At 52.5% G+C, this 25,935-nt stretch overlaps 1 protein-coding gene across 1 annotated transcript in view; it reads right to left on the bottom strand.

The window, feature by feature from the left end:
- LOC134424492 (hydrocephalus-inducing protein-like) overlaps nucleotides 1–25,935 on the bottom strand; it is a 67,853-nt gene that overhangs the window by 25,112 nt on the left and 16,806 nt on the right. The window contains exons 10-33 of the mRNA XM_063168309.1: nucleotides 25,376–25,443; nucleotides 23,322–23,554; nucleotides 22,401–22,501; nucleotides 21,027–21,162; nucleotides 20,414–20,578; nucleotides 19,382–19,534; nucleotides 17,436–17,674; nucleotides 16,030–16,282; nucleotides 15,261–15,404; nucleotides 13,862–14,002; nucleotides 13,055–13,371; nucleotides 11,116–11,209; nucleotides 10,748–10,831; nucleotides 9,832–10,128; nucleotides 8,835–8,963; nucleotides 5,641–5,818; nucleotides 4,926–5,131; nucleotides 4,075–4,208; nucleotides 3,923–3,982; nucleotides 3,002–3,138; nucleotides 2,241–2,362; nucleotides 1,971–2,153; nucleotides 1,450–1,602; nucleotides 149–385 (exon numbers count right to left, since the gene is read on the bottom strand). Coding sequence (XP_063024379.1) covers nucleotides 149–385; nucleotides 1,450–1,602; nucleotides 1,971–2,153; nucleotides 2,241–2,362; nucleotides 3,002–3,138; nucleotides 3,923–3,982; nucleotides 4,075–4,208; nucleotides 4,926–5,131; nucleotides 5,641–5,818; nucleotides 8,835–8,963; nucleotides 9,832–10,128; nucleotides 10,748–10,831; nucleotides 11,116–11,209; nucleotides 13,055–13,371; nucleotides 13,862–14,002; nucleotides 15,261–15,404; nucleotides 16,030–16,282; nucleotides 17,436–17,674; nucleotides 19,382–19,534; nucleotides 20,414–20,578; nucleotides 21,027–21,162; nucleotides 22,401–22,501; nucleotides 23,322–23,554; nucleotides 25,376–25,443 — 3,964 coding nt within the window. The remainder of the gene's footprint in view (nucleotides 1–148; nucleotides 386–1,449; nucleotides 1,603–1,970; nucleotides 2,154–2,240; nucleotides 2,363–3,001; nucleotides 3,139–3,922; nucleotides 3,983–4,074; nucleotides 4,209–4,925; nucleotides 5,132–5,640; nucleotides 5,819–8,834; nucleotides 8,964–9,831; nucleotides 10,129–10,747; nucleotides 10,832–11,115; nucleotides 11,210–13,054; nucleotides 13,372–13,861; nucleotides 14,003–15,260; nucleotides 15,405–16,029; nucleotides 16,283–17,435; nucleotides 17,675–19,381; nucleotides 19,535–20,413; nucleotides 20,579–21,026; nucleotides 21,163–22,400; nucleotides 22,502–23,321; nucleotides 23,555–25,375; nucleotides 25,444–25,935) is intronic.

The raw sequence follows: 25,935 nt of genomic DNA, 5'->3' as shown, positions 1-25,935 counted from the left end.
AACACAAACTATTTAGTTTAGGTCCTCCCACAGCATGTCAGCACACCTGGCTTTGCCCTGGGGACTGTCTCCATCTCCCTGGCACAAGCCTGGGAATGCTGGAGTGCTGTGGGGCTCGGGCAGCGTGTACATGGACCTGCCTTCTCACCTTCTTCTCAAGGTACTGCTCATCAAAATCCAGGGCGTAAAACTCAATGGGGAAGTTGCATGGGTTCTTCACCACCACTGTGGCCTCCATCCCATCACTGTCCACCAGCATCCATCCCATCTCTAGTTCTGGGGGGCTGAACTCCAACCGTGGCTCCAGACCTTGTCCTGAGAGGTACAGCTTGAAGTGATTGCTGCTCCCAAAAATGTTAAGCTCCAGCTCATTACTGTAAGACCTCTGTAAAGAGAAAAGTGCAGGAAACTCATCCATGAAGTCTCAGATGACAGGACTCCAAATACAATGCTTGCCCCAAGGCTGGGGTGTTATCAGTGTCTCCAAGGGAAATGGAAACCAGATATTTACTTATGCTAGGGAGTACAGCATCTGTAGTAGTCTGGGTCTGAGTAACTGGGATGAATGCTGGTGTGCACTGTAACTGGGTATTTGGGAATCAGACGGATGTACAGTGGACTGTCAGACATTTTCACCTGGTCATGCAGGAGTGCAGTGCTCATGGGAAAGGCCCTCAGGGTTACAGTGTCCAGACACAGTCCTGGCACTGCTGCATCAGGCAAACACCAGCTCCAGGAGAGGCAAATGAGCTCTTGCTGGCCAGAAATAAGGGTCATCTTCTCTGCTTAGTGTTTGGCTCTGGTCCAAGCCAGACACAAGATGGTTTCATTTCTTGAGCAATTAAAAGATCCCTGGGAGTGTGTGTGGGCACAGAAGCACTTGTGTCCATGCTGGTACACACTGCCACTTTCCAAGACCCAGCAGCCACAGGCAAACCACTTTTGGGAAGGCTCCATCCTTTAAAAGTTGACTCCCCAGCTGCATGGGAATGTGCAGGCAGGCCAGAGCCCCAGGGACTGCTGGCAGCACCCCACTACAGGTGACTGTCCTGCCGTGCCCAGGAAGGTGGGTGGTGGCTGTCTGGTCTCTCAGTCCTGCAGCAGCATGAGCCATTCCAGGATTATCCTCTGTGAGTGGGCAGCTGCTCTGCACTGAGTGTCACAGCTGCAAATACAGCCGGGCAAGGGGCAGGCTGAGGGGAGTTGGGCACAGCCCCCCCATGTGCCAAGAGGCAGCCTCAGAGCCCTGGTGCTCTCTCTGCAAGCTCCCTGTGGGCATTTCAAAGCACATCTCACGGGAGTGCTCTGTGGGGTGAACTGAGCCACGCTGAGTACGGGGTTTGCAGAAGGCTCCCTGTGAAGGCAGAGCTCCTACCACACTCCCTGCACCAGGCCCTCATTTCCAGATAGCCCTGACAGGCCTCCTGGGCTGACACCCGCCAATCTCACCTCCTCCTTGGGTGTAAATTTGATTTTCAGATTCTGGCACCTTCCTGGATCAAGGGTTCCTTTGGAGGGCTTCACTTCAAAGGGACAGGGCTCATACTCCAGCGCCTGCTGCTTCTGACGAACGGCTGGTGTCATGTATTTGCAGTGATTGGTCTGGGCACAGAAACCAATTATGTGAGGTCTCCTCATGCTCTGAGACACTGACATGGTGCTGAGAGCACCCACAGCCAAACCAAGTGTGGACCCCATAGCCTACAGCAGGAGGGAAAACCTCACCCAGGGCAGGCAGATAGGGAACTACTGTTGTCAGAGGAGGAGGAGGAATGGGTGAAGATGGCAGAAAAGCAAAGCATCTGCTAATGGAACAGGTCCAGGCAAACCAGCCTTGATCTAGACCCTCAGAAGCTTCCTCAAACACGCTGTAGACCCAAGTGCTCAGGCAGCCACAGGAGCAGAAAGGGCAAGAGTCACAAAGAAAACCCAACCAAGAAGTTTCGTGTTCAATGTTGCCTGGGCTTTACCTTCTGAACAGGCTTGATGGACCATTTGCAGGGTACTCGGAACCAGTTGTAGAGGTGGACTGTCTCAACCTTGTACTGCCCAACAACGACGGCAGAGTAGTGCACAGTGTTCTTGGACAGTTCGATTGACAGCTCAGACACAGTGGCATGAAGACGGATGTTATATGTGGGGCCTTTTGTCACCTGGAGAAGGACAGAGAATTCAGCGGAGGGTGCAGGTGACATCTGCTGCTGTGCCCAGCCTGCTGCTTGCCCCAAGAGCTGTGGTACCTCTATGGGCAGCACCACATCCACGTCACCCCGTGGCCGCCGGGCACTTTCAAAGCGCACGTCAAATGTCTTGATGTAGCTGTGGGGCAGGCCCTCCACCGTGTCCAGGTCCACGCTGAAACCTTGAAGAGATGAACACAAAGCAGCTGAGAGACACCAGAAATACAAAATGTGTCATAAGCACATTTAGGCCTTACAGGTGTCCTGGCTGAGAGGTCTGGCAAAAGCTCCATGCCCTGCTGTGACCTGGACAAAAATTTCAGAGTGCACCTGAACACCCTTCAGGCACAGCGAGCCACTGTGTGATGGAAGGGCAGCCTTGCCTCAAGGTCTCTTTTGGAAACCTCTTTTGATCCACCAGAGGATCTCACAGGCTGCTTCCTCAATAAAGGCTGAATACAAGTCCTGTGATAGTGTGAACTTCAAACAAAACACTTCAAAAACACAGCAGACCCCACTGGTTGGCAAAGTAAGCCCATAGAGTGCTCAAAGAAACTCGATGCCCATGGGAGCCAAGGGTGGAAGATGCTGAGAGGTGACCAGGGTGATGGTCACCATTGGCCCCTGCACTGAAGCGTTAGGGCAGTCACAGGCAGGCCAGGTCCCTGGGCATGGCTGGCCAGGAGAGTTCTGCCTCTAAAGCTCTCAGCAGAGGCACTGAGAAGAAAAAGCTCAGAAACCTCCCCAGGTTCAATGGCTTAAGCTAATCTGTCTGAGACACCTCCTTCAAGGGCACAGGAAGTGTCTCCAGCACTGCTTACCTGTGTTCTCCAGGACAGATACATGGATCTGGAAGGACACTGGGATCTGCCCATGGTTGGTGATCTCCAGAGTGCTTCTCTCAGTGAAACCCTTACGGACGGTGCCCATGTCCAGGACATACTCGGGCAGCTCAACTCTGCAAGGAAGATTAAGGACAGTCCTTAAACCACAGCCTGGCTACACATCCAAGTGGATGGAGGATACAAATACAGTGGCTATTTCTTTATTCACTGCTGTAAAAACTCAGCTCAAGCCCATGAAACCCATGGCCTAACCACCTGGCAATGACTTTGGGAAGTCAGGAGGAGTGCAGCTCCTAGGTTTTTTCAGCTACTAATGGTACCTGAAAATAAGTTTAAAATGGACACTGGCCACAGCTCCTCTGCCAGGAAAACCCACTGTAAGTGAGTATACTAGGTCTCCACTGGTCTCAATGAAACTGCTTAGCCTGAGCCTGAAATTGCTTTGGGGCCTAGTAACAAGATTTGCCTGCACAGGAAATCTTCATTGCTCTGCAACCAGACCACACGATCTGTTCTGCAGAGCATCTTCTTCCTGAATTGAAGCTCCCGTGCTTGTGCTGCATCATGATGGTGCAAAGGGATGGACCAAGTCACCTAGATAAGCCCTGCCACCCCACCAGGGTTCAAGCCATCTGATGTTGGGTTTTAAAGGGTTTGCTGACACGTGCAGCTCCCTTCTCCTTTTGTTTAGTGGCTCTCTTGGTTGGAAGCAAGACCTCAGCTGGGAGTTGTCTCTTTCAGAGCTAGGCAGCAGGGACAGAATCTATGCTGTCTGGAAGGGCTAGAAGGTCTGCACTGGGTCCCCCAGCTCTAGGGACAGAACCACACACCTGTGGGGAGCTGAGCAGTGCAAAGCTCAGCGTGGTGCTGGGGAAGGGAGGACACTCCGCTGCTCACATGCAGCGTGTCACAGCCACCAGGACCAGAGCCCATCTGGAGTCCAGGCTGTTCCCAGCTCTGCAGACACAGGGAGCTTTCAGGAGAAGGGGACATGGCTGGGTGTTCCCACCCAGGGGCACCTGGAGATGGGGATGGGAGTCCCTACTCACTTGACAAGGCTCTGGCACAGCTCCTTGTCAGGGAAGCTGCTCGTCGGGGGCTGGGACATGAACTGTTCCTGCAGCTCCACAGCAGCCTTCACTACCAGGTTCCTCACCATGTTTAACTGCAACTGAGTGTTTGTCTGAGGAAAGGGAAGACAGGGGCTGTTTAGCAAAGGTCCTTCCCATGGTTTACACCTGAGAAAGGATCCCAGCCCACTCTTGTTGGGAGGGGGTGTGGGGTCCTCCTGTCTGGCTGCTCAGTGCCTGTGACCCCTCCTGCTCTCTTAGCCAGGATCTCATCTCCAGGGAAGTAACTCCAGCATCTTTGCCTGCCCAGACACTGTTAGCAAAGCTGATCTGGCCAGGCAGACAGACAAGCCAGGAACCTTCCAGAGCTCCAGATAGTTGCCTGACCCCAGCCTGTACCAAGGCAGCTTGAACAAAAACTGTCTTGAAAGGGGGACCAAGCTAGTGCCTATTGGAGATGAGCCCTGCCAGCACAGCCCCTGGGCACAATCAGGCAGCTGCTGTTAAGATCTGTAAATCTGGCAGGGCTTGGGCTGGGACCAACAAACTCCCCAGCCATGACCTGCATCTCCTTCAAAGCACCATCAACTCCATCCCTGGAGCATGGCCTTCAGCATCTCTCCCTGGGCCAGCCAGGAAGCTGCTGCAGCCCCAGAGGAGACCATGACCAGCGTGGCAGCCCTAGGGCCAATGCTGAGGTGACACATGGTTCTAAGTGGGCAGGGAGGTCCCAGGTGCCATCAGGGCAGCAGGAGCTGCTGTGGGCTGCAAGGGGCTCAGGTGACATGGAGAGGGTGGCCTGTGCCAAACGGGGCTGCAGCTGCTCTTACTGCAGTGCCAGAGGCAAGCACGCTGGGCTGCAGGTCCTTAGTCTTCGGAATCAGACTCTTTGGAGTCTGAGCTTCTGCGGTCTGAGACTTCAAGGTCTCAGTCTTCAGGCTCTGAGTCTTCTTCCGAGCACCTGATTTACTCCTCTGACTGTGTTGTTGCAGCGGTTTTACGGGCTGTGTCAGAGGCTTCTCATGTGTTTCATCTCCTGAAGGAAGAAAACATTCACAAAGAGAAGTGTGAGCAAAGTGCTAGTCCCACTGAAGCTGGGAAGTCCCTACCTCCCAACACTGGTTTCTTCCAGAAAGAAATCCCTCAAGCCATCTATGGAAAGTGGATGCTGCTGCTCCTCTCTGAATTCTCATGTTCGCTCCCACCCACCTCCCTTGCCACTGAGGAGCAGCTCATCCCCTGCAATGTCACACAAACCCAACCCTGCCACAAGCCTCTCTTACGGCTTTCCCAAGCCTTTCACTCTAGCCATTGTCCTTCAGGACCCTGCCAGATGAGCTGGCAGGCTCTGCAGGTTGGCCCCTGGGACAAAGTCCACATGGGATCCTCTGCTCAAGACTCATGAAGCAACCAGGGGGCTTGAGTTGGTCTGGGAGTCCTGCAACCCTCCAGGCTCGGTGGAGGTTGCCATGAGCTGCCCTATGGGCCTATGGTAGGGAACAAAACCAGAGGGGCCCTTCCTGGGGGCAGACAGGCAGTGCCCACCTTTGATGTTCCAGGGCAGGTTCAAAGTGATCATGGGAAAGGATGCTTCTCCTTTCAGGCAGATCTTTTCTGGTTCCAGGTCACCCACTTTAAGATGGTAAGTCCTGCTGAAGGCTCCTGGTAATCCTGGCATGTAAGAGAATTCCAGCACTTGCTTCTCACCAGGTGCAATGGAGCCCTGCATGGACAGGAGAGGAGGGAGGGAATGCATCAGAGTGTTTGATGGGGATGGCTCAGGGGACAGACAGGCTGAGCAGACAGGTTCTCATCTAGAAGAAACCATCAGACCACATCACCTTAGTGATAAACATATTACAGTGTTGGCTTTCACAACTGTTAGAGTAAATACTATGTGTTTTATAATGTTGACTTTTGTAAAAGAAGTTTTGCTAAAGTTTAGAGTTCTTTTAATGCAAATGTTGTGTTGTGATACCAATGTTGGTGAAGAGTTGTTGTAGTATTAACACTTAACCAATGAAGGAATGGAAACCTGTTGAATGTGTAAAAAAGTTAACAAATTACCAGGACTAGGACAACTGCACATACTCCAAAAAGGTGAGACGGAGGAGGAACTATGTTAAAATATCTCAATATGTATAAGCATTTGTAGATATGGCTGATGCAATACCCAGGGTATATCAGGGCTGTTGCTGTGCTGACTGGTCTGTGCCTCTGGCTAAGCACCCAAGCCAAGCACCCAGTGCTGTTACTTCTGCTTTGTTGACTTTGTCCCCTTTGTCTCTTATTAAATTTTCTTTAAATTTTAACTGAGGAGTGGCCTTCATTTTTCACACCTTTTACCTTCCTTGTGCCCAAAGAGTCGAGCCTCTGACCCTGGGGTGCTGTGTGTCCTCCCCAGGGCTCATAAGGCTGCAGCCCCAGCACTGCCTGATGTGAGCACAGCTCTGCTGCTGATGGGGTTTGCCCTCTGCCAGCAAGAGCCCGCCTCATCAAAAAAAAGGCTCTTGTGTTGCCGCTGTGGAAGGGAAATCCCTGCACTGAGCAGGGCCAGCAGCTCCTCTCATCCCTTGCAGGAGGCAGGCATGAAGAAATGGAAAGCCAATCGGCTTCCTCTTCCCACTGCAAGGAGGGACAAAGGCAGGAGCGCTGCTTCGGCTCAAAGACTTCCAGACAGGACTGAGAAGCTTGGACAGTGGTGGGATGCTGCTGATTTTTCTCCAGCTCTTCCAGCCCCGCTGCTCCCTGGGCTGCCCCACAAAGGCGCTGCACAGCAACAAAGCTGGAAGAGGCAGGGAGCAGCAAGCCTACTAAGGGATATCTGGAAGGGGCTAGCAGCGGGCCTGTTGGCTAAAGGAGCGAGAAGTAAGAGGAAGAAGCTGAACCAAGGAGATCGAGAGAGGAAAGATGGGAGCCTTCTGCAACTGGAGGGGAAACAACTGGAAAGCATATCAGCCATTTTCACTAATAAAGTGTTGCCCACTGTTGCCAACGGTTGCTAACGGTTGCAAACGGTGCTAACGGTTGACAACTGAGACTGAGTGTGCTTGTGGTCTCTGCTTTAATGTCGTGACCGCCTCGACTGCGACAGGATATGTGATCACACAGCCTGGGTAAGGTGACCCTCAGAAACGCTCCAGTGCCAGCACAGCCTGAGATCTCAGCCGTCGGGGTGAGTGACTGTGAGCAACCAATTAAATTTTAAGTTATGCCACAACATAAGTTATAAATCCACTTTCTGACATGGGGTGAAAAATTACTATAGAGGCTGTAGACGTGCTGGGAGCCTTAACACATCGCACGCGTAAAGGAGGTTGTTAGGAGAAAATGCAGAGAGGCTCTGTGTCTGGGAGGCTGCAAGAGATTTCCCCCTTGGAGGCAGGCAGACCCCGAAGCCCGGGAAAATTTTGCCCGTCTGACCAACAATCTTCCTAAAAGGGCTGAGTTACGGGAGGAATCTTAGCATATACAAGCAGTTAACACTGCCAGGTTTTCCCCGCCATTTTTGCTTTTTGTTGGGCTTAGAGCACCCGGAGGGTCCGGCTCCCTGCAGAGCTACTTCTTCCCTGTCTGTCTACGCTGCTGTTGCCTCTTCCCCGCTCGCCACGGCAACCCAGTGCTCCTCTGCTTCCCCGAGGGAGCAGCCGCCGTGTCCCGACCGGGACAAACCGCGGCTGCTGAGCCCGGCCCGGCTGCCGGCCGCAGCCCGCGGGACAGCCAGCCCTGCTGCCGGCCCACGGAGCCGGGCCCTGCTGCCGGCCATGGAGCCGGGCCCGGTGCCGGCCGATAGAGCCGGGCCCTGCTGCCGGCCATGGAGCCGGGCCCGGTGCCGGCCGATGGAGCCGGGCCCCGCTGCCGCTCGATAGAGCCGGGCCCCGCTGCCCGCCCATGGAGCCCGGCCCCACTGCCGCCCGATCCAGCCCGGCCCCGCTGCCCGCCCATGGAGCCCGGCCCCGCTGCCGGCCGATGCAGCCCGGCCCCGCTGCCCGCCCATGGAGCCCGGCCCCGCTGCCGGCCGATGGAGCCGGGCCCGCTGCCGGCCGATGCAGCCCGGCCCCGCTGCCGCTCGATGGAGCCTGGCCCCGCTGCCGGCCGATGGAGCCGGGCCCTGCTGCCGCCCGATCCAGCCCGGCCCCGCGGCCCGCCCATGGAGCCCGGCCCCGCTGGCGGCCGATCCAGCCCCTCACGCCGCGGCGGGCACGCACGCTGGTACGGTTGGCAGCACTTGCTCCATCTGCTGAGCAGGACCCGACACAGCGCCTCAGGGCTCTAGCAGTGACGCTCTGTCCCCGTCCTCTCTTTGCTCTGTCCGGTTCTTATTTTCTCTCTCACTCTTTTCTGTCCCCTTCTGGTCGGGACCATACCCTTTCTTTATCAAGAAACAGTTTTCAGATATAAGGCTGCGTTTGTGCCTTATTTTCATCTGAGAAATCTATCAAAAAGAATTCTCCTCTGCTCCCCTTACAGCAGGACAGACAGCGACCAACACACCTGTGCCTCCCGCCGGTGTCACCTCTGACAGCAGAGCCACCCGCCAGCCAAGGCCATTGGGAAGTCTATCAGGTGAGCACTTGTTGGACCTTCTCTGCCCCCGGCAGAAATGGATTACAGCTCTGTCTCTCTCATGGCTGGGTTTGGGGTTTTCCCCTCCAACTTCCCCCGCCCCAGCTTTTTTCCTTTCACACTCTCCTGGGCCACCTGACACAGGGCTGGGCTCAGTCACTTGTGCTACTTACAGTGGTGGGGTTGACCAGAAACACACCAGGCAGACGCTGGTCTGCAGGGCTAGGGTTTAGCACCCAGTTGAATTCCATCTTGCCAGTGTTCTCCAGGGTGACATTGCTGTGATGAATTTCATTAAACAGCTGGAGAGAAGGCACAAGAGAGGGAAGTTACAGACCCAGGCCTGCTGCTGGGAATCCCCTTCCTCTCTCCTGGGTTTGAAAGCAGACACATCATGGGAGCAGGGACCAGGGAGGAGATAGGGGCACTTGGGAACCAGGAAACCCCCAGGCACAGGGCACCTGCACAGCACCAGGGAGCTCTGGCAGCACGCAGAGCTGTGGTAACAACCACGTGAGGGCCAGCAATAAATGAACCAGGGGACACAGGCCCTCCTCTGCCCTCTGAGGGGTCACCAACAGCCAGGAGAAACAGAGACAGCACTGAGGCATTCCAGAAGAAAAGGCACCTACATGCAAGTATTGGCAAGCAACATGGATGCAACAAGGGAGTCACCCAGGGCAACACAGACAGGGCCAGCAGTTGGAAATATCTGTGGGCTTTCAATTGAAAAAGAGTGAAGTGGGGATTATTCTGGGACAGTCTCTCCAACTGTAGTGACTGGAAGCCCAACTTCTTTCCTTGATCATTGTGTGGATTAAGCAAGAGCTTTAGACAAGAGCATCTCCTTGGAGGTCAGGCTTTAGGAGTGGACCAGCAGAGGGATGTCTCAGGGACACACCCCTCAGAGCATCCCCACTGGGCCCCTGCATGCCCCAGGAGGCAGCGTTAGGTGTCCTGAAAAAGAGGCATTCCCAGCATTGTGGAGAGGGTTGGAGATGGCCATTTTAAAGCAGCTTGGATGCCAGATGTGTCCCTCAAAGGTTGGACTTCCAAGCCCCAGAGCCAACAAAGGGGCTGGGAAGGGCAGGGAGCCCTGGAGCGAGGTGGGCAGGAACCTGCTGGCCATGGTGCCAAGGCAAGGAGCTGTGGCAGGGATGTGTGTGGTACCTGAGAGCCACAGTAGGTCTCCCGGGGGCTCACGGAGTAGCTGATGCATGAGGCCTCCCCAGTCAGCATCAGCTCGTAGGTGGGGCCTCCCTCCACGTGGCACAGCGCCGTGACGAAGGAGATGGTGTTGAAATGGCTACAGAAGGTGAAGGAGACCTGCTGGCTCTCTCCTGGCTGCAGCACACCTGACAGTGGCAGGATACTGAAAACCTGAAGGACAGGAGAGATTGAGGTGTTGCGCATGGAAATGGATGCAAAGAGCATCTTGGAGCAAAGTGCAGCTGTACCTGGAGGGGCCTATTCCACAAACACTGCCAGAATCACCCTCATCTCATCCTGCATCCATGCCACTGACCAGTGCAGGGACCATGGGGAAAATCTTCTCCCATACTCACGGATCAATGCATTAATTAATACACTACATTAAAGTAAATGTCTCCTGGCAGTAGAAATTCTCTCTGATGCACAACTTGCCTTTAAAAAGCATTTCTTACTGCTTTTAGCAAAGCAGAGTCAGAGCTCTTGGAGCTCTCAGAGTGAGAGCTCTTGGAGTTCAGGGAGCTCAGAGAAGAACTCCAGCCCAGCTCATCTGACTCCTGAGGCCTTTCCCCTTTCTTTCTGATATATATGGTGCGTTCTCAAGGTGCCTCAGCAAAAGCTCCTGCAAAAATTTCCTATGAGATGAGGTCCAGGGGGAGCAGTGCCCTCCACAGGTGCTGCACAGCATCCTTGGGCAGCCCTACAAGGTGTCCTGCACGGCCTCTCCAACTACCAGCTGCTCCAGCAGCACTTTGTGATGGGCCTGCAGGGATGGGGGGCCCCTCTGTGGCCAATGCTGAGGGCCCCCAGTGGCACTGGCAGCTCCAGCCCTGCTTGCCACGCTGACAGTGTGCAAGTGAGACAGATTCCCTCTTACCTCCTCCGTGGCCACGGGAGTGTGCAGTACATCCCTGGGGGGCATGGTTCCCACCAACTCTAGTGGGCTGTAATACCGTGGCACCTGAAAAAAAAGCCATTTTCTATGCTGGGAGGAAGAGACAGCCACTTTGCAAAGTCCCACTTTGTAAGACAGCTTCAGGGCCAGCAGTGCAACAGCAGCTCTGGGTGAAAGCAGGGACCTGCAAACAGGGAGTCTGGCTGGGTTGGGAAGAGGCTCCATGGAGATCAGGATCATCCCAACTTGTCTGGGAGGGAAGCTGGAGGTGTTACCATGATGATGCAGAGAAAAGCCTCATCTTACATTGGGAAGGAAACAAGGCAAAAAATCCTACACTCAACACAGACCTGTAGGATCTGAGCCAGCTTCTCCAAGGAAAACTCTCCTATTTCTCCCTCCCCCTCACCCCATGTCCAGCCACTGGCCCTGCTGCCCAGCCCACTGTCAGGGCACAGCACAGCAGGGCAGCAAAAAGAGAGGTCAGCAGCACAAGCATGACCTGGTGCTGGCAGGCTGGGGAGGCAACACAAGCACCAGGTGTACAAGAAAATCTACCTCTGTTACTGAAGAGTGGGCAGAATCCTGCAATTCTTTCAGGGCTGTGGCTGGCTCCTGCACACTTCTAAACCTGAGGCGTCTCCTGAGAGATGACGCGGAAGGCAAACTGGTTCTCCTCTCCTTGGGTGGTCGGGGTTTGAATTTAGCTGAGCTAAGCTCGTATCTGGAATATAACATAACTATGAACAGGGAGCTGCAGTGGGAGGGAGGGAGGGACAGCTGCACGAGCAGCTCCTGGCCAGGATGCAGCCCCTGGGTGGGTGCTGACACGTTGGACTGAGAAATGGTTTGATCCAGCCCTTCCCAATCCAGGCTGGGGCAGGTCTGTTCTAAAGGCAGCCCAGGGATGGCACTGAGGTGCTGCAGCAGCTGCAACTGCTTGCATTGAGCAACTACAGAGGACAGGCATCAACACCTGGTGGGGATGCAAAAAGCACAGTGGGAGTGGAAAAGACAGAGAAGGCAGCAAAAAGGTGAGATTTGAGGCACCAAGGGGTAGAGCCGGCCACTGATGAGCCAGCACAGCCTCTACCCCCAGTGCCCAACACCAGAAACTGCAGCTCTACCAGGGATTTATCAGGAATGTTTCCCTGACAGTGTTGGGGGACTTGGTTGACATTTTCCAACACTCCCAGGTGACTCAGGTCACATCCCCCACTTTTAATTGAAGCAGGTGCTCAGGGTAACTCTGCTTGTGTTTCTATGCCACGTGAGGGACACAGTCAAACCGTGCCTGCCTGTCACCCTGCTGAGCTGCAAGTGCTCCCCACAGTCAAACACCACCTGGATGCTCCATTCCCAGACAGGCCTGTAATGAGCTGCTCCCCAAAGAATCACTGCCTTCAGCTTTGTAGCTTGTTATCTAAGGCTAGGTTTAATTTCTGGATGAGGTGCTCTCTCATTATAACCCTCAAGAGATCCCTAATCATCTATTCCACTGTCTTTAGTTTTAATGAATGGTTTGAGGCAACTTCCCAGGACCATGGTGCCCATAGAATGACACTTTTCACTCTAAAGTAGAAACTCTCTGGAAGGCAGGGATAGGAGATGATGTGACGAACGAGTCCTGCTGCCAAGCACTACAGAAGCCATAAGGGACATGTTGCAGTGAGGAGAAATCAAAATGAGTAACAAGTGTCACAAAAAAAGAGAGTGAAGAATCCAAGATGTCCACTGAAAGCTGACCCCTGGGAAAGAAATCATCCTGGCAGTAAAGGAGTTGTCTCAGAAAAGAAGGAAAGGGAAGGCTGTTCAGCTGGCTGTTCAGCATCAGCCCAGGCACTAAGTAGCTCTTTGGCTGGTTGTTGGGACTTTCTGGGCATCCTCCAGCACAGTGCAAGGGAGGAAGGCAAGGAGCAGAGAGCAGCTCCTGCAGAGAGGACCCATCCCAAAGCAGAGGGGCCAGAAAGGCCTCCAGCAGCACTGTGGAAGCTGGGACTGGGAGCCTTTCATCAAGGTGGACATGGCCTCAGGCCACAGAGGTCTGAGAAAGCAGCTTTCACCCCAGCTTTCCTTCCCAGGGGAAACCACTCGGGGGGCTATGCAGCATCAAACTGGTGGAAAACTATTCCCTGAGCACCCAGCCTGAGCTCAGCTGGTCGGTGTTATTTGCACCAGAAAAAGTCAGAAGCAGTCTGTCAGATCCTGGGCAAACAGCTTTGTTCTTTGCCAAGTACAAACAGGACACCAGCAAGAAGAGCTTCAAGGAGAGGGCAAAGGTGCACATACCTCAACCTGTAAACCTGGCTCTTGGAATGGAATGACCAGTGGTACTGGACGGGCAGTGGGCTGCAGTTGGTTATCTTCAGAGAACGCACTTCTTCAGTGCCAGCCACAATGCAGCCAAACTCCAGGGATCTGGACTGCATTTGGAGATTTGGGAAGTGCACTTCTCCCCGAAGGATGATACGCTCCACAAGAGGATGGCCCCTGACCATGTCTATCTTCAGAAGCTTCTCTGTTTTCCAGCTCTTAAAATCCAGTTTATAAGCTGGGTCGAATGCGATGTAGAGATGGCAGGTCTCCCCTACACCCACTCTCACAGGCTGCAAGGAGATGAGCAGTAATTAATCACCTGTGGGATGATGTCCCAAGGTCTGACAGCAGCAAACAGTAAATGCTCCAAGTGAGGCCAGCATGGGCTCCTCAGTTCATGGTTCATCTCTCTACAGCAGGGGTCTGACTGCAGGCACCACAGTCCAGCCCAGGATCCCTCAGGCTCCCGTTGCTGTGCTCAGCCCCAATCCAAGGGGGTGGCTGCTGGAGAGCTGGCATGCTTTCCAGGAGACACCTTTACTGCATGCCTTGCCCAGACCCAGCTGCCTGCTCCCTTCTCCCTGTGCCTTATTAAAGCCAGGATGGATCTTCTCAATTCAGATACTATTTTGATTCTTTCAGCAGCTCTGCTGATGCAGCTCAGGCCAGCCCACTGCTGATGATACAGAATAAACTTCTTGACTCAAGGAGCTCCCAACAGAAAGGTACCACCACATCCCTCCTCTTCAGACCCCACTGGAGGAGTCCAGGGCTGCTCACCTGGCCATCTGGGAGGGGCTGCTTCTCCTTATCACAGACCAGGAACGGCTGCTCCAAGCCCAGCATAAGGTCCAGTGGCAGCAGGCAGGTGTTTTTTATAGCCAAAGGCTGGTACTGCAGCCTCAGGAGATCACTGGGTTTCTATGGAAACAGGAGAGAAGGAAAACCAGCCTCAACTAGCCATAGACGTCCTTCTCCTTCTGCTGCATCTCACATTCTTCAGCCCAGAAGTGCATACATCTCTATTTACCCTTTCTATTTGTTTCTACCCTTCCAGGAGGTTTTTCCTGACAGCAGATGCTTTTCATGTTTAGAAACCACAGCATCATCCGAGGAACAGGGAAACACACCCATGTACAGATGAGGGAATAGGCTCCTGAGAGGAGGTGGCTGCTTGAACAAGATCTAAAGCAGAAAGTGAATCCAGACCATTTGTCTTCAGTTTTGTCTTTCTGTTGGGCAAAACAGCACTAGAGGATCTTCACTCACATGCAGTCATTTCTCACAACCTTATTGGCTCTAGCAGCCTCACAAAAGCCCGGGCTCTTCCTTCCTGTCTGTGCATTGTGCTGGGCTTCCTGCATGGTTCAGAGAAACCAGAGGCTTTGGGAAGCTGGTTCTGGAGGTACTGGTATCAAACAGGTGCTGTGCCATAGTATGCCATAAATCAGTTTGTGTGTGTGGCATTGAGCAGAACCCAGGCAGAATCAGGGAGAGCTGAAAAGCTCCTAAATTACATCTGAACTGCCTGTTCCAGGGGGGATTCTGTACTTCAGTGGAAGCCTGGGAAACCAGAGGAGAGGCCTGAAACTACAGAAACCAAAGGATGAAAGATCTTCTCTTTTTTAGACAACTTGCAGGAGAGGGAAAGGTGATGCTGGAGTTGGGGTCCAGAGACTAAAGGGCACCTGCTCTGCCTCAGTGTCATCACTGCAGTTGCAGGATGCCTGGGGATCCTTTGAAGACTTAGGGAAATGCACAGAGCTGTACTATATAACTATACCATAAAGCATTCATGCCAATAGCAGAGAAGGCAAAGAGACATAGAAGGTGATGGGTTTTTTCTTGTCAGCCTGAGGAATTCACAGGAATCTCCATTTTTCCCAGCTTCCCTACAGTATCGGTGTACAGACATCACCATGCCTTGGAGTATCCTCCAAAACCTCTCTTTACAGTGAGCAGAGAAATTGGCATTTCTCTGGAAGTGGCCATGATCCCCCTTGGCAGTGCAGCTGTAACTGCAGTTTTACTTTGGGGAAATTAAATACCAGTCTCATCCCTAAAAGCATCTTCACTCACTCTACAGAGTGCCTCAGGAAGGGTAAAGAGGGGCTTTAACACAAGCACACACCCCCCTCAGCCATGCTGTTAAATGCCAGCATGCATTTAACAGACTTACCTTGGTCACCTGGAAAGACAAGTGTCTGGCTGACAATTCTATAGAAGGGTGAATAAACTTGCAGGTAATGACTGTCTCCATTATCTTCTCAGTCCTGCTGGTTGCCATACTGACAGCTTCACACATCACATAATCCTGCACCTCCTGCGTGCAAGAGTCACTAGTCACCAGTGGGTGGTGGCAGAGCATCCAGCAAATGCCCTCCACTGGCTCAGCACCCGCCACCCACCACAGGCTCTATAATTGCCACAGAGTTATGGTCACTGCCCCCTTTTCTTCCAGTGATGCAGCTTATTTATTTTGTGCTCAATTGTCGGTAACACTGCACCCCAATACCCACAAAAGGCACTTGTGAGATAACTCCCTCCCTTCACAAGGCTTTTGTTTTACTCCATGCTTACCCCAGATAAATCACTTGGCACTTGTTTAATTCACTTTCTTTTTGGGCTTTCAGACTAAGTGTAACTTATTTCTCTGCCCTTCTTTGCTGACTCAGCATGCAGCACTGTTTGCCCAAAAAGAGCAATATTTCCTTCCACCCCTGCTTTGGGATCAGCACTGGGTTTTGGTAGCTGTGGAATCACAATAAAGCCTTAGCTGCTCTGATGGTGGCCAGCAAGGAAAGCAACTGGTGCTGCCACAGAAACGTGTGGTCTTACATCAGCTTCTTAAAGGCCTCTGCTCAGTTCCCCAGGGAAATGTCAAGGGAACAAGCCCAGGGGAGGGGATCTGATGGTGGCCCAGGCTCAGCCCACGGTGGGGCCCTCACCTGTGCGATGCTGGAGAAGCCTCGCAGCACCATGTCCTCAGACCGGCCTGGCTGCAGGTCCATCGACAGCGGCTCCAGCCCAAACAAAGGCTCGGCACGTTTGGGGCTCTGGGAATCATCCTTGGGGCTGCTGAGGGCTGAGACACTCTGGCCCTCCTGCTCAGATGGGCTGTAGCATTCCACACTCCAGAAGAGCCGATGGAAATGGTGGCCCCTGTTTGTTACTTTGAACTGACGAATACAGGGCACCAGGCTAGAATAGAAGGCAGGATGGAAAATAGTACGGGAGTTGCTTTTTCCCTGGTCATCAGATTGCTCCCAGTGAGCAACTTGAGTTGTTAATTGCTTGGAGACTGTCTACATTTCCAGTTCCTAATGTGGACCAGAAATAGTGTCTGATAAGGTGCCCTTTTGACATCGTTATTTCAAAGGGAAATATGTTTATAAAGGTAATGTAACATTTGCCAGGTGAGGCTAACAGGAGGTGGTGTTTTCCTCCAAGATGTTTGTTCTGGGTTGATTCATACTGTTACTGTCTTTTGTATTAATCTGTGCCTGAAACTGTTACTGAATCTTTGAGATCCTGCACTGGGGGACATTGTGTAGGGGGCTATGATTGCAGACATTTCTAAAAGCCAGCTCGGAGGCAGTTTCTGGATGATCCCAGCAAGCTGGCAAAAAGTGTCTGCCTGCTCCAGGAGAGGACACCAGGGGTGCAGAGCCTCTCTCATTCATAGTAGCTTTGGTTTTGCACTGCTAGCCATTTGTAGAAACTTCATTTTGCATTAGAAACTGTTTGGAAGTGAACTTTGCAAACTCTGCTGGCAGTGAAAAATCGAGCGAGGTCCTGGGCAGAGCAGGGCAGCAGCAGAGCCCACGAACAGCACGAGGAAGCGGCGGCAGCGGCCGTGCGGACCCCGCACAAACCAGAGAGTTTCCATCTGCCCCTGAAACTGCTCTGTGCGCTCCTGCCTTGCCCGTGGGGGTTGTCACCCTCCTGTCTCTTTGTTCCCAGGGCCCCTGCTTGCCATTTTGGAAGGGAAGGGTGTGATGCCATCTTCCCTTGGTCCCTCAGCCACATGGAGGGACTACCTCATCTGGACACCATTTCAGGAACCTTTTGTTCTGGGGGAGCCTGTGAGATCATTACTCGGTCAAGTGAGGACATCAATGTATCAGAGCTAAAGACAATTCAATGGCAATTTAGCAACTGGTTTCCCTGTCAGTGGCTTTTGAGGGTGTCTAAAAACTCTCAACTGGCCATCACATGCTTCTAAAAGAATCTCTGCCTTCAGGGAAGGAGTCAGGGCTTTCAACACTGAAGAAGACCTTGCCTGAAGGACTACAGCAAAACTGCTCCTTGTTGAGACAGGAGGAGGAGAGGTGGGAGTGGAGAGATCTCCTACCTGAATTGGTATCCCAGGTTGAGCTCTGGGCTGAATGGCTTGTCTATGACAATTGTGGTGCCAGTGCCCAAAGCCACCAGCCCGAAGGCAGTGCTACGGTTGCTCCCAATGAACACCCGGACAGGGACAGAAAAAAGCCCCCTGTCATCCAGGGTTGCTGTGACAGTCACAGGCACCTCACCCCCAGCAGGGATCACTCCTTCGCTGGGTTCAACGGTACAGCAGTGGCGTTTGCGAACCTGTAAGACAAGCACAATATGCATTTAGGAAACCACCCTGGTCTCTTGTGGGCCACAAGAGAAGAAAGACTAAAGAGAGGATGATAAAAATCATAAAGGTTTAAAATCCCTAAAATACAGTATTGGGCAACAGCAGAGTTCATACAACCTGTATTTTCCCCTCCTTCAATGGACTCACCTAATTAACCCAGTTTTGCCCAACCCAAGGGACGCTTATCCTCAGGAGAGTGTTCCTTCCCCAGTCTTTCTATGCAGTGTGGGCCAAGGAAAGCTGCTTTCTCTCTCCTGGCCTCTCACAAAGGCTCAAGGCCACAGGAAGCCAGGACTGCTCAAATCCCACTGCAGGAACCACATGGCTGGAGGACACTGCTGAGAGCCTGAAGAGTATCTCTGCAAAACCAGTTGTGCAAAACGCCAACACCAAACTATTCTTCCCCAAGGAGCCATCAGTGCTTCTCAACATCCCCTAAAGGACTGAAGCCCTCACTTCCCACTGATCATCAGCTGTAGAGAGGTGCCCCAGTGCCCTCTGCTTTGGAAAAGTCACCTCTAAATGCTTATAGCAGAGCAGGAAAGCAGGAAGCAGAAAGAAAACTGGATGCATGTGCTCTGTGGGCATGGCCCACTCTTCCCAAGAACTCTTGTCATCTTGTTTCTCATGGACTTCGCGGACTGGGCAAGAAAGCTGGAAGCTGCCCAAAGGAGAGGGAAAGGCCTTGCACCAGCACAGCTGTACAGACACAGCTCTGCAGGTCCAGCCCTGGTATGAGCACGTGAAACCCAACCTTTACACACCATGAGCACCCAGCCAAGGTGCACTGCTCCCTGCAGAGGCTGAAAGCAGAACTCCATTGTGGAAACAGCTGGAAAAGCATCAAGAGGAAAATTCACACCCCTCCTCCTTGGCCCAGGAGGCTGTGGCTGGACTCTCCCACATGGCCTGATGCTTTACCCACAGACACAAACAAGTCCATAGCATCAGGTTTTATCCAGCTCCACAAGTTCAACACACCCAGCATGAAGAAGAACAAACCTCAAGCCCCTCACAGATCTCCCCCTCCAGCAGACATCCCAGCCAGCCCCAGGCCCAGCCTACAAGCCCTTCCTGGCTGCACCAGCCCTGCTCCACCTGCCAGGGGAGCAGCCCCAGCTCCTTCTGCCCTATGCAGCCCCCCATGTATTAGGCAGCCCTTCTCTGCAGCTGCTCCCCAAAGATGCTCTTCAATAGCACAGAGATCACAGGCTGGGGGTGCACAACCCCCACACTTGTCTTTGTGTGGACAGCCCAGATGGCTTGACCCACAGGAGCCTCCACATGAGCAGTTTGGCACAAAGCAACTGTAGGTGGACAAGGAAACCATTGGGAAATCCATGCTCTGGGGAGCAAAGGCACACAGGTTTCTCTTGAGCGCAGAGCTCCAAAAATGTGATCACGCAAAGCTAAAGACCTTCCATAAAATTAACGGAGAACTTGTCAACACAATCCAGATTAATTTCTGCTCCAATATCTCTGCACCTGACTTCACTGAGGGGTGCCCCAGCTAAAACCACTCCAGAGCCAGATTCCTCTTGCCTCGCTCAGAGGGAATATTGGAGTATCTTGCCTCCTCTCACACAGGGCAATATGGAAATCTTGCATATAAAAACCAAGTCATGGCTGCTACTGACCAGTCCATTTCCCTGGAAAACAGCCCCACAGATACTTACAACCTCCATCCTGAAGTCTGTAGGGACATGACCTTTGTTGAAGAGGGTAAGACTTCGTGAAGTAGGCTGTAGTGCTGGGATCTTGCCAAACTCTATCAGCCTGGGACTTGGGTAGATTTGTGCCAGCTGTCCAGTGCTCCGTAATTCTGGTCTCTGTTCCAGGAAGCAGGCAAGAAGGATTTAAAAAAAAAACCAAAACAAACCTTAACAGGGAAACCTAAAAAAGCTTAAACAGCTCAACTGCACTCGAGTTGTTTCTTTAGGGAATGCTTCCACTTTCCAGCTGAAATGCTGGGCTTTTAGAAAAAAAAAAATATTCACCTCCAAATTAAAAAGGATTATGGTATGAGAAACTTCCCAACCACAAATTATTGGCCCAAAGGTAAAAGCTTTGCAAGGAATTTCTACTTAAGACCAGGCTGAGAGTTAAACAATTAGTTATTCTGGTGGGGAGAAACCCTCCTCTTTAAGGGAAGCAGCCTGATAGGAGAAAGCAGCTGTTTTGTCAGACTTCAGCTTGCACTGCCTGTCCTGGCACAGCTTGCACTGCCGGTCCCTCCTGTTCACTGATTTACATGCAGTGCCACAATGGCCCAGGTTCAGATGTTTGGTGCCACCCAGGGAATTTGGCATCATCATTTCGATCTGTTTTAGTATAAATTTACATCCCTCTCCAACCACTCTTCAAATGCCAGCTTTCCTTTCTTTAAGAGAAGGCTCAAGGTTCCCAGAAGTCTTCTGACATCCTCTTTTGTGCTCAGAGAGATGACAAGACATTTTAAAACAGATGTTTCCAAAATTAATAGCATTAAAGATTAATTAACTAAAATAATCTTTGATTCCAGCTTAGATGAACTATCTTCTGTGTCAGACACTGAGGTCACCACCTGTGAGGCACGGGCTGTTTGTGCCACCGGTCCCTCCTGTCCTTCTCCCCAGCAGCCTGTGCCTGTTTTCCCCGGCAGAGTCCCTGTCCCTGTGCACCCTGCCAGGAGCAGCTGCACACAGGCTCACAGCTCCCCTTGCCCTCACCAGGGGGTTTCTCTCATCCCCGAACACGCCGATGAGAACGTCGGTGCGATGCTTGTCCAGTGTTTGGACTTTGATTATAACTGGGACCTCAGCAAAGCTGTGAGGCTGGACAATCCCACAGGGCTTGGGGCTGCTGTAGAGCACAGGAGAGTCCTCCTCGCGTTCCTGGAAGGGACAGAATGAAATGCAGCTTCAGAGGGACCTCGGAAGAAACCTTAAACTCCTGAACATCCACTGCAACAGCAACTTACACACATGTTTAAAAATCCCCAGAACAAAGGTCAAAGACAGAAACAAGATGCAAGAATTGCAGGCTTAGCATTCTCAGGGGGTCCTGCAAGGAGGGTGCCAGCACAGGCGTTGGTGTCTGTGGATGCAGCAGCTTTCAACAACTCTCTAAGATCTCTCACAAGAAAACAGCCTGAAGACTAGACCAGAACATCAACTGTTTCCTCAGGAGGTTGAACTGCATCCTAAAGTTTACATTCAGGATCCTGTTCTCAGCAGATCTTTAAGACTGAATAGAAACCAGCAAGGCTTTATCCAAACCCTTTTTTCCCCTAATAATCTCCTCAATAATATTTGAGCGGAGGAAGTGGATGTGATGCCAAACCTGGGGAATAAGCCCGTAGCAGCCAGGAAAGTCGGTGTCATTTGCAATGAGGAACTTCCTCTCGTATGGCACATTCAGGTGGCACTCATCGTACAGCAGGATTTCAGGGTACACTCTCAGCTCAGGAACGAGACACCTGGGCAAAGAGATGACCCCAGGGGAATCAGAGATACTGAGAGAAGGGAGAACGTTTACCCCCAAAGATTGTGAAATGGAGCATAACATTTGTCACTATCAAATAGATATTTAACAGCCCTACAGGGATAAATTGCCTTCTACCTCTTCCCATCCAACATGTCTTGTCAAGGAGGGGCAAACCCTGAGAGGCAGCACCCAGAGGCTGCCAAGGGCCCCAGGCAGAGCACTTTGACCCACAGCTGCCTCAGCCCCTCCTTTACCCAAGAAGGCTTGCAAGGACTCCTGGAACAGTCCCGGTGATCCATGAGCTCTGGGGAAGCCTTCCCAACAAGGATCAGTGCTCCCTAAGGCTCAAGGAACACACATCTCCAGTGTCTCAGTAAAAATGACTCCCTTCTCTGCCATGGTGCTGTTGCCCTGCCTGAGAACTCAGCTCTTTGCCCCAGCCCTGGAGGGCACGAGACAGCAGCTGCCCCACAGAGGGGCTGATCAGCCCCTGCCAGGCCCTGCAGCTCCCTGGCTCCTTCACTGCACAGCTCCAGGCACTGCCTGGCCCCAGCTCCACCTGCTGTACACAGTGGCAGCCCAGGCACTGCCTGCATGGCTCTGCCTGGCACAGGGAACAGCACCAGGGAGCTGCATCCCTCTGGGCATCACACTGACACCCACAGCAGCACAGCAGCATGGAATTCTGCTGCAGCAACAACGACTTTTGGTTTAAGTCTGAGAACATTAAAGCTCAAAATAGGAAGCACAGGGAAGGAGAAAAACTGGAACTGACCTGCCCCATCAAGGGCTGCTGTCCCCTCATAAGATCTTGCACTCACCACTGTTTCTGTGAGCCACTTTCCCTTGTCACGTGCTGTCATTAACAGAACCAGACCCTGACTCTCAGCAGGCTGCCTGATGTGGCCCAAACCAGTGCAAGGTGCTCACAACCAGCACAACTCCACCTCTTGCAGGAAGGAGAGAAGGCCCTTGGGAAATTTGTTCTACCCCAAGGAACAAACCCCAGGCCAATAAAAATATCATCCCTGATCCCTTTAGAAAAAGGCTCAGGACTGTGCTGGGCTATGAGCAGGGGTGCTTTTCACCACAGGCTGCTGCCCAAGCACTGCTGTTCTCGTGTCCAGCTGGCACAACATGAGGGCATTCAGCAGCACTTCTCCTTGGGAGCTGCAGCCAGCACAGCCTGGGCAAGGCAGTGCCTGGGGGAGGCCAGGCAAGGGCTGGTACCTGGCTGTGATGACCAGGGCTGTCACTCCCTTGCCAAAACCCTCCAGGTCCACCAGCATTCTCCGGTAGAAATCCACCACGCTGTTGGAACACAGGGTCACCTGGTGCAAGAGAAAAGTAGTCAATTCTTCCTTACAAAAGCTCATTACCCACGTGTAATATCCTCCAGTTCTTGTTTCATGGTAAAGAAAGGGCAGATTTTGCCTTAATTCTTCTGCTGGTCCATGTTAAAGCACACTCTCAGAGTAACAAAAGCCTTCTGGCAAGACCAGATCTGGTAAACACACCTTGCTATCAGGGCATAAGTCTACATTAAGCTACATTAAAACATTAGACTAAAGCTTTATGCACTGCTGTATTCAAATTAAGGGGCCAATTTTTCATCTGACTAGGATGACATAAACACAGAGGAAATCTGCTGACTTGAACAGAATGAGTTCAGCTTTACGGTAGGAAGCTGAGGGTAAAGTGTGGCCCAGCAGGTGCTGGGCAGTTCATGGCTGCAGTTTTTTTGTCTCCACTGGAGATTCCTGCAGTGAACACAGATCATCTGCTCCCCAGGAGGGGGGAAATGAGACCAAGAAAAAAAGCTCACTGCTTTATACAATGACATCTCTCTAACAGCCACCTTCTGCCCTCATCCTTGCTCTGCCCACTTGTAATCAAATAAATTGCTCTCAAAAACACAAGAATGGCTTCAAGCCTTGACCATAAGGTCTGTGAGCTCAGCATATGATTTTGGAAAGCAAACAGTGCTCCCTGAGGAACATCCCGAGTGAGCCAGCCAGCAGAGGCCTCCCAGCAGTGCAGATCTCTCAGTGCCAGGATGCTCCAAGCTGGCACCAGGGCTAAAGCCCTCCCACCCTGCAGTGCAGCTCCAGCCCTGGTGCTGCAGCGGCTGTGGCCGGGCTCTTGCCGTACCTCGATGTCCTGGTGTCCCTGGGGGAGGATGGTGCCTTGGCTGGGATTGATGGTGAACTCCTTGGGCTCCAGATAGAAATGGATTCCGTTCCTCCAGGATGGGTCACCTTCTCTGCGGATCTGATCCAGGCTGTCCACAGCCGGCTGCGTGCCATCGTCCGACATGCGGAGCTGGAACGTCACGGGCACCGGGGAGCTGTTGGTGAGGCGGCAGCGCTGCGTGTGGGGAAAGCCTGGGCAAGGACACAAACAGCCATTCAGGCCCCCAGCAGGGCATGATCCTGGGGGAAGATCCTGGCACGATCAAAGTGGGATTGGAGTTGAGCTCTTTATGATCTGAACTACAGCTCACCCAGAAGCTGTGTGAGGAATTAATCGTCACTTAGCTCCCTTTGACACAGATTCCAGACCGCAGCCTTGAAAATGCCCACTCCTAGCCCTGCTGAACACTGCAAGCTTCTCTCTTTGGGATGGGGACGAGCTCCCTCACCTGCCCCAAACCAGCACCAGTTCTCCCTCAGTGATGAGTGTGCACCCAGACCCAGCATTTACTCTGAGAATTCAAGCTGTAAAATTCCCTGTCAATCTGCCAACACTCTCAGTTTTCAAGATACATAAACAGTAAGTTGTCCTTGAGAAGAAGCTACAGCAAAAAAAAAAGTGAGGATGGAATCAGGAACTAGAACATGATGCATTTAATGCAGCTTGTCTCTGCAGGACCCTTAAGGCATCTCTTGGTTTGGGCCAAACAGACTGAGCACGTGACAGCTCAGAGCCCACTCAGCTGGGGGCACAGCCCAGCCTTGCTTGAGATTAGCAATCAGGAACCAGGTCCCACCTCACCCAACAGACGGGGACATCACAGCCATGCTGCTCACTGGGAGTGCTGCCTGCAAGGGTTTACCCCACTTTGGCTCTGAGATTTGCTTTCCATCCTGCAAAGCCAGAGATACAGCCACTCATGGAGGGGATGTCCTGCAGAGCGCGCAGAGCAGCCACAGCCTGCTCTGCACTGCACATCTGGCTGGGCTGGCCAGCTCTGTGGGGAGGAGACTTCTCCCCAGGCCTGCTCACCAAGAGCATCTGGGACACAGATGGGGAGGAAAAACAACTGCAGCTGCAGCCCAGAGCTTCTCTGTGCCCATCCAAGTGACCACTGCCAGCTCCAGCAGGGACTCTGGCAGGGAGGCAAGGGAGGCACAAAAAGGACAAACACAGATGTCAAAACCTCCAATGAGACTGAGGCCAGCACATGCAGACAACAATCAACAGTTGAAAAGAAGCAAAGACAAAACAGCTGCCTTCAGCTGAAGGGACTTCAGGAATGAAATCAGATTAAGTAGGGTGAATCTCCTGTTTCAGAACCATATTTCCATCTGTTGCCTTTCTTCTTCCATTTATTCAAAAAGCAACCTAACAAGTGCCTCAGTGGTGATGCAGGGTGGGGAAGGAGCAGCTCAGGAAAGGCAATGAGTTTTCTTTAAAAGTTCATGAACTTCATTAATATGGGTTTAGGCTTCATAGTGAATATTCCCCTTGGTCTGGGAAGAGGGACAGGAGTTTTGGGGTGGGCTTTTCTGAGATCCCCGCAGCTCCTCCTGCCTTTGAACACAACTACGCCAAAGGGGAAAAACACTACTTGGTGGGTTGGAAACTTCTGTTATTGTGTTCTTGTTTGTGCTGTCTTGATATATTCTAGTAAAGAACTGTTATTCCTTTTCCCATATTTTTTTGCCTGGAAGCTCTGTAGTTTCAAAAGTATAATAATTTGAAAGGGAGGGGGTTCTCTTTCCATTCTAGGAAGATTCCCCTTCCTTGGCAGACATCTGTCTTTTAAAGCAGGGCAGAGACACCAGAAAATACTGACTTTCCATTCCTTGCTTCTACTGGATCTCACAATGGCAAAAGGCTACCTGAGGCAGCAGCAGCCCTGGAGGTCACAGCCTGAAGAGGCTGCTGTGGCAGAACATGAGTGACAGATGCTTTTGTGTCCAAGGGCTCCATTTTGGAAGGCACAGCTCCCTGACGCTGTGTCCAGCCCAGGGAACACTCACCAAAGGAGATCTCGCCGTAGTTGATCTCATCGACATCGAACTCTAAGCTTGGCACGGTGACGCTGCCCCTGGAGGACAGAGCAGGCAATGGCTCGGTTAAAGGCATTGCAAGGGCCTGGCTGTCGTGGCTCAGGGGCACAAACCCGGGCTCGGGGCACCCTGGGTTTCCAACCAACACAGCCCCGTGTGCTCAGCACAGGGCCCTGGGCGCAGGAGGCAGCTCCAGCCAAGGGGCAGCAGCCAACAGCCCCTGATGGGCAGGCAGGAGAAGCCCCCGGGTTGCTGGGGGTCCTATGAAGGACCCTGAACACACACCCACACATGGCTCCGTGCCTCAGTTTCCCCATCTGCAATGGCATGGACATCAAGGTGTCCCCACAAACTTCTGTAAGCAGCCCTTCCAGCCACAGCTTCCCTGCTTTTCTCCTTCTGAGCTGCAACTGCTGTTCCCATGGAGGAGCTTTCTCAAGAGAGTTTGACCCACACAATCATTACAGACAGAGTTCTGAGACATGAATGCAGGGGAGCCCCAAACATCCTCTGAAAAGAGCAGCAGCAGT

This window comes from Melospiza melodia, chromosome 13 (genome assembly GCF_035770615.1).
Source record: "Melospiza melodia melodia isolate bMelMel2 chromosome 13, bMelMel2.pri, whole genome shotgun sequence".
In the NCBI taxonomy this organism is placed as follows: domain Eukaryota; kingdom Metazoa; phylum Chordata; class Aves; order Passeriformes; family Passerellidae; genus Melospiza; species Melospiza melodia.
This window is presented reverse-complemented; position numbering and strand designations above follow the sequence as displayed.